Below are 12,052 nucleotides of genomic sequence, written 5' to 3'. Positions count from 1 at the left end.
TGGGAGCTTTTTCAAGATGATTTTTTTCCTCTTTTTCGATAAGAAAAAAGGTTTTTTCGACAAAAATTTTAGTCCATCTTGTCCACTTTCTCCATCCCCTTCTATCTAAATGAGAAAAATGGAAAGTGAGCTTGCGGTGCCCTCTCTAAACTGCCTGAATGGAAGGAAAGAGGAGCCTTTTGCTTCCTCTTCACCACTACATTATGGGACTTTGCATTCAGCTGGTAAGCAACATAGAAGAACTTTGAAAAAGAATACAAGCTTAGATTTTGTGTCAGCTGAATCAAGTCGGATGGTCTAAAACGAATAAGTAGAAGATCAATCCATTTAGTTGAATAAGTATAGGTCCTTACTGATTGAGATCTGTTCGAAGGGTATGATAAATGTAAGATCAACCATTCTATTGCCTTTCCAATAAGAGTGTCCTAGCTGATATTCTATTAGTGTCCCTGTCTACTGTAGAATCCTGAACTCTGGTCCTTAAACCCAGATAATACTACTACTGCAATGCATTAATCGTAAGTAACAAATCACCCTCAATAATAAACGCATGAACTTGAAATGCTATCAGGTATCTAAACAATCATGTAAGGCATGTAATTCTGTCTGAAATATAAAAAAAAAATTAAAGGATGCAAATGATAAATCAAATCTAGAGGGAAATAATAAATCTAAAGGCAAGTTGTTTCTTGCCAGAAAAGCACCATGGATACATGGATGAGAATCCAAAAAATAAACAGGCCAAATCCAACTTCGGGGTTTTGATGAGGCCTCACACATATACTTTGAAAGTGAAAATTCTAGATAAACAAGATTTTGCTTTCTATGACATAAAAAATTTGATAAAGATTAACCGAGCACAGAGTTTTTTCATTTGCTGTTTTAAAATATTTTTTCAGATATTTGTCAACTGTGACATGCATTTCAGGGTACCCACTCAATAGGACTGTTGGGCTATCCTGTCCATATTGCTCCCAAATATCACATATGTATAAGATTCTGAAGTACCTAATATCAATTTAATGAAACATTGAGGTGGGGGCAGTGAACACTTGATTTAATCTTATTCACTGCATAGAACTGTAATTAAGCATGGTAAAAATTGAATGGGGATTGCTATGAAATGTTGTTGATTATCTTAGTGATGAAAATACAGGACTTTTTTCTGTGTAGGAGTTTCAAGTTTTCTAGCAATTCAACAATCACTGTACCTTCGGATTTCTCAGAGACGACATTCTTCGGATAGGAAACCCTCCACTGCTGTATCCCATTCATGGGATTGGTCCTGTTAATTTCCACCATAAAGGTTACTTGTGTGAAGGAAGAGGATAACATGAGAGTTTAAAGGAGGCAGCTGAAAGAAAGAAATAATTATCCAGCAGATGCCATACATAAACTGACTCACAGAAATTAGGGTAACAGCAGTTTGCTATTTTGCAATAAGTTAGTTTGTATACAGTAGACCAAATTAAAACAAATACCTGTTGCTTACCTTGGTGTGTGATGATTGGAAAAACATTGTCATCTAATTGCTGAGTGGATCACATCACTCGAACTTGACTTAAAAATGAGCAAAAATCCACATTTAACTAATCAAAATGTAACAGAATTTTGTATAATAACAGACAGAATAGTAATGTACACAAAACTGAGCCATTGCTCATAAACCAATAAGATTTGACTAGTTAATCTTTTTTGTACAGCAACATGCTTGGGTACAAAACAGAACTGTATAATCGGAAGGCAATTTTGTTATATAGCCTAAACCAACTATGAGACCGAACACTTATTTTTACCACGTAAGAAAAGAATTGCTCTATCATAGGGAGAAACAAAAAAAGAATTGTTCTGTTGCCAAAATTAGTGATAGTTGATTAGTAGTATATATACGAATGTGCACTTCTTCATGGTCAACCTGTATGGTGAATCTTATGTCATGCAAAACTTCTACAGGCCCGGACAATACACCCTGCAACATGAGAGAGTTAAAGAGTCAAACAAAGTAACATGGGGATCCTTCTATTTTTCTAAATTCAGCACAAATTAATATCAGAGATAAAGACAAGACACCATGGGTAAAGAACAGCATGTTTTCCTAACTGAAAATGAGGATTATAATGGTATCATATAATACTTTTAGATCCTGTTAGTGCTGGCTAGAAATTTGTATTCTTGGAAAAGATAGAAATGGTTTGCAAGGTCATAGGTTTCTTCAAGATGTACACGTTGGAACCTTATTTATGCCATTAAAAAAGTGCCTCAAACTTTATCTTATTTCTGCTAACAGTTATTAGAGATATTCTCTAGAAAATGAAGGAAAACCAATTTGAGAAGCGAGCAAAGAATCAGCTCTAAAATTTGAACTGCCTGAGCAAACAAATCTGTAGGAAGAATGGCAAAGTATCAAATACACTTATCATACACAGTCTTTTCATATATAAGCGGGATAAGATGATATGTTAAGAATTGATAATTTTTTTATCAATAATATCAATACTTATTGTTCATTAGTAATTGATAAAGTTTCGATCAATAATAGTTATACAAATTGTCCGTCACATGAAAGAAAATGAGCTTTGAAATTAGTTGATGGTTCACTTAATGATCACCACTTCCATTGCTCTAATTTGTTTTCTATAGCTGTCAAAACTCAAATTGAAATAGATGTCAAATGTCATACCACTTGAAATTAGGATTAAAGTGATGGTCAGTGTCTCGTACTTCATGAGCAAGTAGCATGACTCACCTTGACATAGAGAAACTAAGGGAAGGTGCAGGACTCACAACAAAAAAAAAAAATCAAATCTTATGTTTTGGCAAGAAGTACAACTATTTGAAATCATGACAGTAAAGACTACAAAATCTCCAGTGAACTCATGCACTATATTTATAAAAAAAAAAGAAAAAATTTAAGTACCATAAAAAGAATAAGAGACTACAACCATTTCTTATTTTACAACTTAGACTACAACCATTTTTTACTCATGTCAAAGTAAATCTAGCCCCTTCTTTCTGTCCCTTTTTTGCAATTTGGTGTTTGACAAGTAATTCCAGTGGAGGTCCTTCATGTTCAAAAGAATCAGCAAATGTTGAAAAGAACCTACTACTCCCATAAATTACAAACTCAAGCTTAAACTAAGCAATCAAATTGATGAGCTCAAAAACTTGTAATACAGAAATCTGCAGAGCGAATCCATCCAACTAAAGTGAATATAGTCCATGCATATTCTATCACCAATATCATTCATCAATAAATAAAGCTAAAAAAGAATTTACTCAACATGTACATTTTGTCAAGAGTTTTATTCTTATAAGTGAAATCATGTTTCATGGTTATCCAAAAACATAAAGAGAAATAAAATAAACTTTAGAACCACTTTCTATTAATGCCTTCTCCAATAATTTAAAGTTCAGCCTTGAGGACTCCCATAATACATTTTAGTGGCTTGTGGAAATTGAAGCACGTGACACAAACCGTCACTTGAATCCTAATTTCTTGGCACTTTTGTCCAGTTCCTTGTACTCTTTTAAGTCTTGATCAAATCCATCCATTATTTACAAGGTACTCATTCCAACCTCTCTAGAGCACAGCCTACAAACAAATTACATGTTTCCTCCAAGAAAGTTATTTTTCTTGATCAAGTAGCAAAAATGAACGATCTTATAATATTCATGGCACCAGATTTTGAACACATAACATCATGCAAGGAGTGGATAGTAACTAATTAAGCTTCTTTAAAATTATTACCTTCTCAGAGTATGATAATGACTTGAATTGTTTAAAGACCTACATATAGACAGAGCTTCACAACTGTATGCTATTCCAAATAATTGAATGACTTCATAGTTTATATGCATAGAGCTCCACAAAAAATTCTCAAACTTGGTGGCATTAACGCCTGGTTTGCCTTGACTTATTTGTACACCTGATCCAGAGAGTGGGGTGCCAGTGCCACAGAATACAACAGCTTAGGATTATCCATACATTTTTCCCTAGATTTCAAAGGTAAAATATTAGCTGCAGTTTGTGATTTAAAAAAGTATTTAAAAAAACTTAGGCTTCAGTTTTGAGACAAGATGCAAAAATACTGCATGACAACATGAAGCCAGTTTTAACTGAATTGCATGGCTCTAACAATAGAGTAGAGAATTATCTAGGGTGCCTTATGTGGGTTCAAAAAATAATGCCTTACCTGAAAAGTTAAGAAACTTCGTTTTTTTGCAAGGAAATTTGCATCCTTCGCCATGCATATGTCCCTCCAACACCGCAATTCCAATATGTCCAATGTGTTCAGCATTCTATGGAAATGATAAATAAGAAAATTAGCAAAACATTAAATATCATCTCTTCAAACTTTGTTTTTCAGTGGATAATTTCATTTTTATTGCTTCAAAAGCAAACAGTAAAGTGCTAATTGAGATTTAGTGACCCTAAAAGCAGAACCATTCTATTGCTTCAGAAGCAACCAGTAAACTTCTAATTGTACTCTAGTGAACCTAAAAGCAGAAAGGTTGTATGTGTGCATCTGTACATGTGTGTGTGTGTGTGTGTTACTTCACTTAGTGAACAGCACTTCCCATCACTTAGTCAGATTATCCGCAGCAGAATAAGGGGTGCTGTAAACTATTCATCATGGTGCATAAAACAAAATATGGGCACTGTCACACTAGCAATTGCAAAATCTGAAAAACAAAATTCATATGGGAATCCAAATATTTTCTCACCTTTATTAGATGAAGCTGTTGTAAACAAATTGGCTAGAAGGATGTAGCCAACATCAGAATCAGAGACATTCAATTAATTACGGGTGATGCCTCATATTCCAGGATGATCCAACACCCAAAATGATCTGAAGCACAAAATAGGCACTTTACACTCTCAACTTATTTGCCACCCAATCCATGTCAATGGACTTATTTTGATTTGACAGTTCCCTGGCCAAGATCACAGCCCCTAGCTTCCATTACATGAAGTAAACTCATGCATAAATCTGATCCTCCTTCCTTTACGAGCCCGTCAATTAGAACTGTCCAAACCATCTCATCAGGACTCCACTGTTTGCCAAGCATCCCCTCAAACAAAGCTTGTGCTTCTTCCATTCTATTAGCTTTGTAGAGAGCACATATCATTGCTTTGTATGTAAATAAAGAAAGTTCACACCCATTATTGGTCATCTTAGCCAAAATTTCCAAAGCACTGTCAATTTTCAGCTCCCTACAATACATAAGTAACAAAGCATTATACACTTTTTCATTTGGACACATGCATTTATCTAGCATACACTTGAACAGTTGCTCTGCTTCAAGTGACCTTCCTTCCTCACACAAACCTACTATTAAAGTAACATATGTATCAAAATATGGCCCACAACCATTCTCCAACAACCTGTCTAAGAGACCAGCAACAGTGGTAGAACCTCTCTCCTTTCCTGTGGAAAGATAGCCATCAATGTGGTCTTCTTCAAGAAACTCTTGATCCTTCTGCAAGCCTTTCAGCAAAACACCATAGGTTCTATAATTGGGCATACAACCTGCATTAACCATTTGTTTAAAAACGGAAAAGGCATGATCAAGCTGACCCAGTAAAACATACCCATCTATTACTGAAGTATAAGTCACTAGATCTGGAATCAACCCTTTCCTTTTCATTTCTTTAATTAGAAGCTTTGCCTCCATGGCTTTGCCTTCTTGACATAATCCATAGATGAGTGTGCTGTAAGTGTGAAGGTTTGGTAGGCAATCTTGCTTCACCATCTCATCAACCACTTTAAATGCAATGCTTGTGGCCCCACTCTTACACAACCCATCAATCAAAGTTGTATAAGTTACAACAGTTGGTAACAACCCCTGTTCTACAATTTCTCTACAGAGCTTTTCTGCTTCTGGTAACCTATTCTGTTTGCAAAATCCATTAATGATCACATTATATGTACGCACATTAGGTCTACAACCAATCTCCTTCATCTTTTCCAACAACGATAGTGCCATCCCCATCTCCTCCCTCTTGCAACATCCATCTATTAATGCAGTATAACTGACCTTATTTGGATTCAATCCACATTCTGCCATTTTATTGAACATATCTAAAGCCAAATCCAACTTACCCATTTTGCAGAATCCACAAATAAGTTCTGTAAATGTCCACTCATCCGGTTCACATCCATTCTCTTGCATGAAATTCAACAATCTCATTGCATTATTCAGATTTCCCAATTTGCAATATCCATTTATCAAAGTATTATACGTGATCTGATTTGGGGATGGACCTATCTTTAACATCTTGTTAAAAACAGTCATTGCCTTTTCCATTCTACCCTGTAAGCAAAAACCCTTAATCATCTCATTGTGAGTCTGAGCATTTGGCATGCAACTGAATCTTGTCATTTCATCAAAAACTTTATTAGCAAGGCCAACTTTTCTGTGGGAGCACAAACCATTGAGCAAAGCATTGTAAGTGACTGTGTTAGGAACCACACCATCTTGTAACATCTTGTGAAACAAGCCAATAGCAATTTCAAAGTAATCCACTCTAAACAAACCACTGATCAAACTAGTGTAAGTTTGAACGTTAGGGCAAACACCTCTTTTTCTCATGTCAATGAGCAGATCACATGCTTCCTTGAGACGACCGGACTCACAGAGAGATGTGATAGGAACTGTATATGTATAAGCCGTTGGACCAATGCCCTTCTCCATCATTTCCTTGATGAGATCCAGTGCTTCATCAATTCTCCCAGCATTGCAAAGACCATTAATCAAACACGAATAAGTAACAGAGTTTGGCCGAGAACCTTCCTTGACCATTCTATCAAAAACCATAAATGCTGAATCTAAGCTGTCATTTCGACAATGCCCTATTATGAAAGAAGTGTATGTAAAAACGTCGGGTTTCATATCATACTGTAACATCCGAGCTAAGACCAGCTCAGCTTCCCGGACCTTACCAGTCTTGCAAAGTATATTAAGCAAAGTATTAAAAGTCCCCCTGCTACCGAGTATTTGTTTGTACACGTTCTGCGCTTCCACTACCATTTCGAATCTTCCCAGAGCAATCAACAACGTATTGTAACTAAACAAAGTGAATGCAAATTCGTTTAGGCTAACCTTATTCAAAAAATACATCACCCTCAAAATCTCGTCCTTATTCTTACAAGATTTGATCAATTGAATCCGAACTCGATCACCAGACACGAACATCCGGTCCCGAACAAGTTTATTAATCAAAACAAAGAAGGACTCAATGCTAAGCTTGAAAAAAACTCTGCTGCGAAAGATACTGAAAAAACTGTAAAGCCAACCGTGAATCTTCCTGAAATTCCAAAATCTGCGCTACCTGATGCGGTGTTAGTGATGGGCAGAGGTTTTTCAGCTCAGAACTGTGTTGCCATCTGAAGCCCCGCAAGATATTACAGACGGTCTTCACAACCGCTAGCACCGCGAACGAATCTGTGTCTAAAATGGGTTCTAGATAAGGTGTTTGTGAAAATTCCCTCAACACGAATCCGAGGATCTTTCCGGCAGAGAATCGAGCAACAAGGAAACTAGTGAGAAATGACGACGATGGGAGATGGAGGAAGGTTGAGGAGGAGAGGTGAGCTAACATCTCCGGCGACGGCGGGATGTCATGAGTTGTTTCGTCCGGCGGCAGAAGAATAGCTGCGGCGCCCACGACGGCGGGAAGTTAGAGAGTACGTAGCCCCGGAGACCGTGGTCTTTCAAAGGCCACGACCCCGGCCTTAGGACTGTTACAAGTTCGTTTTAATTTCTTATGTGATTATGTCGGAATTCTAAGTATAACCTTGCTTAGTTGCTCTTTAAGGAATGAAATAAACAAGGACAGAGAGTAAACTTTTACTTAATCCCTTTTAAAAGTCACAGTTGTAGTTTAATAATGGAGTTGTGCAGATGATGATCTTGATCACATCTTATGCTCAGAGGTTGGGCAAATGATACCAGTGAATGATTAGGGTTGGACATGAGTTGGGTTAATTGAGGAAATTGGATCCAACTTGATCCGAATTTTGGTGGGGATGGGGTTACTACTAGTTTATTGTCTTATAATTCCAGAACAGGGGACGATCCCAGTTTCCTGGAATCAGTCGCTCAACATTACCCCATACCATCAATCTCAGATCACGTCCCAAGATAACTATTGTCCGGCCGATTAAGCAATTGTTGAATAATCTTGGAACGGCTAACCAACCAAGCTTTGCTTATATCTTGAACCAACTCCACCCTTTTAAGAGATGCTCAAGTTTTTGGCTTTCAATCCCGTCGAACAATGTCTTCCTCACAATTCCCATTTTTATTACTACAAATCTCCAACTGTCCGGAAGAAATCAAACAAATTCACGCTTCCACCATCAAAACTGGCTCCTTCCAGAGAATCTCTTCCAGGCTCCTATCTCTCTATTCAAATCCGAAAATAGGTAATCTTGAGTACGCCCGCTCAGTGTTTGACCGCATTTCAGAACCCAATTCTCTTTGTTGGAATACCATCATTAAATGTTATGTGGAGAACAATTATTCTCAAGAGGCCCTCGTTCTGTTCAGTCAGTTATTGCACGAATCATTTATTTTGCCAGATAGTTTTACTTATCCATCAGTCATCAAAGGATGTGGACGGTTAAATGCTATTGAGGAAGGAAAACAAATTCAAGGGTTGGCTTTTAAATGTGGGTTCGGTGGAGATATGTTTGTACAAAGTAGTTTGTTAAGCTTGTATTCCAAATGCGGTGAAATAGATTTGGCAAGGACTGTGTTTGACAAAATGAGCTCCAAGGATTTGGTTTCTTGGAACTGTTTGATTGCTGGGTACGTGAGAAGTGGTGATATTGGAACAGCAAGGGAGTTGTTTGATCAAATGCCGGAACGGGACTTATTTTCTTGGACAGCTTTAGTTGATGGATACTCGAAATCTGGAAAAGTGGAGACTGCTCGTGAGATTTTTGACCTGATGCCAGAGAGGAATGTGGTTTCCTGGAATGCAATGATTGATGGGTACATGAAGAGTAGAGATTTCGTAACAGCAGAAACATTGTTCAATAAAATGCCTGTTAAAAGCTTGGTCACTTGGAATTTAATGATTTCAGGATTTGTGTTCAATAATAGGTTTCTAGATGCCTTGAGTGTTTTTAAGGCAATGCTGAAGGAAGATGTTAAAGCAAATGACTCAACATTGGTTAGTGCTATGTCTGCAGTATCAGGTTTGGGTCTCCTTGAAAATGGAATATGGATACGTTCTTACATGGACAAAAATGGATTTGGATATGATGGTGTTCTTGGAACTTCACTTATCGATATGTATTCAAAGTGTGGGAGCATTGAAAGTGCTCTTAGTGTTTTTCATTCAATATCCAGAAAGAAGTTGGGGCATTGGAGTACAATTATAGTGGGGTTGGGATTGCATGGCATGGCCAAGGAAGCCCTGGAATTGTTTGAAGAAATGAAAAGAGTTGGATTGAGGCCACATGGAATAACTTTCATTGGTTTGTTAAATGCCTGTAGTCATGCAGGTAAGATTGAGCAAGGCCTTCACTACTTTCAACTAATGGTAAATGAACATGGGATCAATCCAACAGTAGAGCACTATGGTTGTGTTGTGGATCTTCTCTGTCGAGCCGGACAGTTAGAAGAGGCTAAGAATGTGATAGATAAGATGCCCATGGAACCAAATGAAATAATTTGGATGAGTTTACTCAGTGGTTGCAGAAGCTATGGAAATGTTGATCTTGGGGAGTTTGCAGCTAAGCATGTGATAGAATTAGACCCTATGGCCACAGGCTGTTATGTTCTTCTCTCCAATATATATGCAGCAGCTGGACTATGGGATCAGGTTTCTGAATTGAGAAAAGTGATGAAGATGGAAGGAGTTATGAAGGACCCAGGTCGGAGTTCAATAGAATATGGGGGGGAAATCCATAGTTTTGTAGTTGGGGATAAAAATCACCATCAAACCAAAGACATCTATTCCAAGTTGGAAGAAATGAAGATCAGATTGAAATCTTCTGGCTACATTCCTGATACAACACAGGTGTTGTTATGTTTAGGAGAGAAGGACAAGGAAGTTGAATTGGCTTACCATAGTGAGAGATTAGCAATCGCCTTTGGTCTCATCAACTATGAAAAGGGAAAACCAATTCGAGTGATGAAAAACCTTCGTGTTTGCAATGATTGTCATGTTGTCACCAAGCTTCTGTCAATAATTTATAGTTGTGAAATCATTGTGAGAGACAATAGACGTTTCCACCATTTCAAGAATGGGTTATGTTCCTGCAGAGATTATTGGTGAGATGTCAAATCATTTTTTCCTGTTGTATTCAAGAAGAGAGTTAAGAGACCCAGTTCTTGTTGTGATGTAGAAGTCTTTATCTATGGCAGTTCAGAGAGGTATTTCTGCCCTTGTGAAAACATACCATTTCAGTTAATTTTGTAATCCTATTCTCTAATGTTTCTTATTTGGGAATAAAGAAGAATAAAGTTATGCAATCCAAAATACATTGCTGTGTCAATCAGGTTTATGTGATATCAAGAACATTCTTGCATATCTGGTATGCACTTTCTGCAAAGAACTGAAGAATTAGAAACTTTGAGAGCCAGCTTGCTCAAGCTTTAGTCACCCCAGTTCACAGAGGAGTTTCCTCTACTTGAAAGCTTGCCTGTAAAACTGGTTTAGAATAATACCATTATAGATATTTCAGTCTTCTTAATCCATTATCGTTTTGTCAAGGTTCACCTGCTCCAGCAATATGTAAAAGACTCGTGAAAACTTATTAGGTGTTGATCAGCCATCCAGCAGACGAGAAGATTCAGATTTTGGCAAGAAGACATAATAATGTTGCATCTATTTCTAACACCAGAAAAAGCTACATTTCATAGACCCACTCATCCACAGGCAACCATTGATCTTACATCCTCTCTTGAATCCTCAATACAAACAGTACAAGTATCAGATCAGTAAATCCCCTCTCACTTTCCTGGAACAAAGTTAGTGGCGTAGGCCCATGCGTTGTTAGCAACAGGATCAGCAAGATGGTCGACGAGGTTCTCAATGGGGCCCTTGCCGGTAACAATAGCCTGCACAAAGAATCCAAACATGGAGAACATAGCCAGCCGGCCGTTCTTGATCTCCTTCACCTTCAACTCAGCAAAAGCCTCTGGGTCGTCGGCAAGGCCAAGAGGGTCGAAGGCGCCACCGGGGTAGATGGCGTCGAGTCCCTCGCCGAGTGGGCCACCACCAATACGGTAGCCTTCAACAAAACCCATGAGAACCACTTGGGATGCCCAAATGGCAAGAATGCTCTGGGCATGAACCAGGTTGGGGTTGCCAAGATAGTCAAGACCGCCTTCAGAAAAGATCTGAGAACCGGCCTTGAACCAGACAGCCTCGCCGAATTTCACACCGTTCTTGGAAAGAATCTCCGGGAAGACGCAGCCAAGGGCCCCGAGCATTGCCCACCTGCAGTGGATCACTTCCAGTTCCCTGTTCTTGGCGAAGGTCTCGGGGTCGGCGGAGAGCCCAGCGGTGTCCCACCCATAATCGCCGGCAAATTCTCCGGTCAAGTAAGACGGTGTCTGCTCAGAGAATGGTCCCAAGTACTTTGGACGGTCCGGGCCATACCTGTTTGTCAAAATTCCCTCTCAAGCATCAGATAACAGGATCACAAAAAACCCAATTTCTAGCTTCTTTCAGACATTAAATTAGGGGACTTACCAAATGCTCTGGGGGACACTCCTCACGGTCCGGCGCATGGTGATGCGGCCCTCAAAGACGCCGACCTTGCGGACGAGCTCATTCCGCTGCTTCAGCGCCGTCTGGCCGGCAAATGCAGACTGTTGGAGAGCTGAAGCGGCCATTTCTGAGGCTTTTTCTTCTTCCTCTCGACTTTCTGGCTGTGTCCAGTGGCTGTGGAGAGTGGTTGAAGATGGCCGTCTATATACACGTCTATATACAGTTAGTTTCATCACTGGTGGAGAGGACAGTAGCCAAGTCAGCGTCATTTCTATTGGCCACAATCCAGAATCTGGATATGGATTTGATTCGCTGAAGTAC

The 12,052-nt window shown here is 38.7% G+C and overlaps 2 protein-coding genes and 1 pseudogene across 2 annotated transcripts; 1 reads left to right on the top strand and 2 right to left on the bottom strand.

Annotated features, from left to right (window-relative positions):
- Positions 1–1,766: 1,766 nt before the first annotated feature.
- On the bottom strand, positions 1,767–7,603 carry LOC137966345 (pentatricopeptide repeat-containing protein At5g65560-like; annotated as a pseudogene).
- A 474-nt stretch (positions 7,604–8,077) lies between these two features.
- LOC137966529 (pentatricopeptide repeat-containing protein At5g48910-like) lies at positions 8,078–10,451 on the top strand. The gene has a single exon (XM_068813183.1). It carries the CDS (start codon positions 8,282–8,284, stop codon positions 10,289–10,291), a length of 2,010 nt encoding a protein of 669 aa, XP_068669284.1. The 5' UTR covers positions 8,078–8,281; the 3' UTR covers positions 10,292–10,451.
- Positions 10,452–10,829: 378 nt separating this feature from the next.
- Positions 10,830–12,015, bottom strand: LOC137966530 (chlorophyll a-b binding protein 5, chloroplastic-like). The gene is made up of 2 exons (XM_068813185.1): positions 11,714–12,015; positions 10,830–11,620 (listed from the first exon to the last, which is right to left on the bottom strand). Exons 1-2 carry the CDS (start codon positions 11,998–12,000, stop codon positions 10,969–10,971), a joined length of 939 nt encoding a protein of 312 aa, XP_068669286.1. The 5' UTR covers positions 12,001–12,015; the 3' UTR covers positions 10,830–10,968.
- Between the last annotated feature and the right edge of the window lie 37 nt (positions 12,016–12,052).

This window comes from Aristolochia californica, unplaced genomic scaffold (assembly GCF_029961685.1).
Source record: "Aristolochia californica isolate CCGP_79_NKW_82.1479 unplaced genomic scaffold, dmAriCali1.0.hap1 SCAF_5, whole genome shotgun sequence".
Classification (NCBI taxonomy): Eukaryota; Viridiplantae; Streptophyta; class Magnoliopsida; order Piperales; family Aristolochiaceae; genus Aristolochia; species Aristolochia californica.
This window is presented reverse-complemented; position numbering and strand designations above follow the sequence as displayed.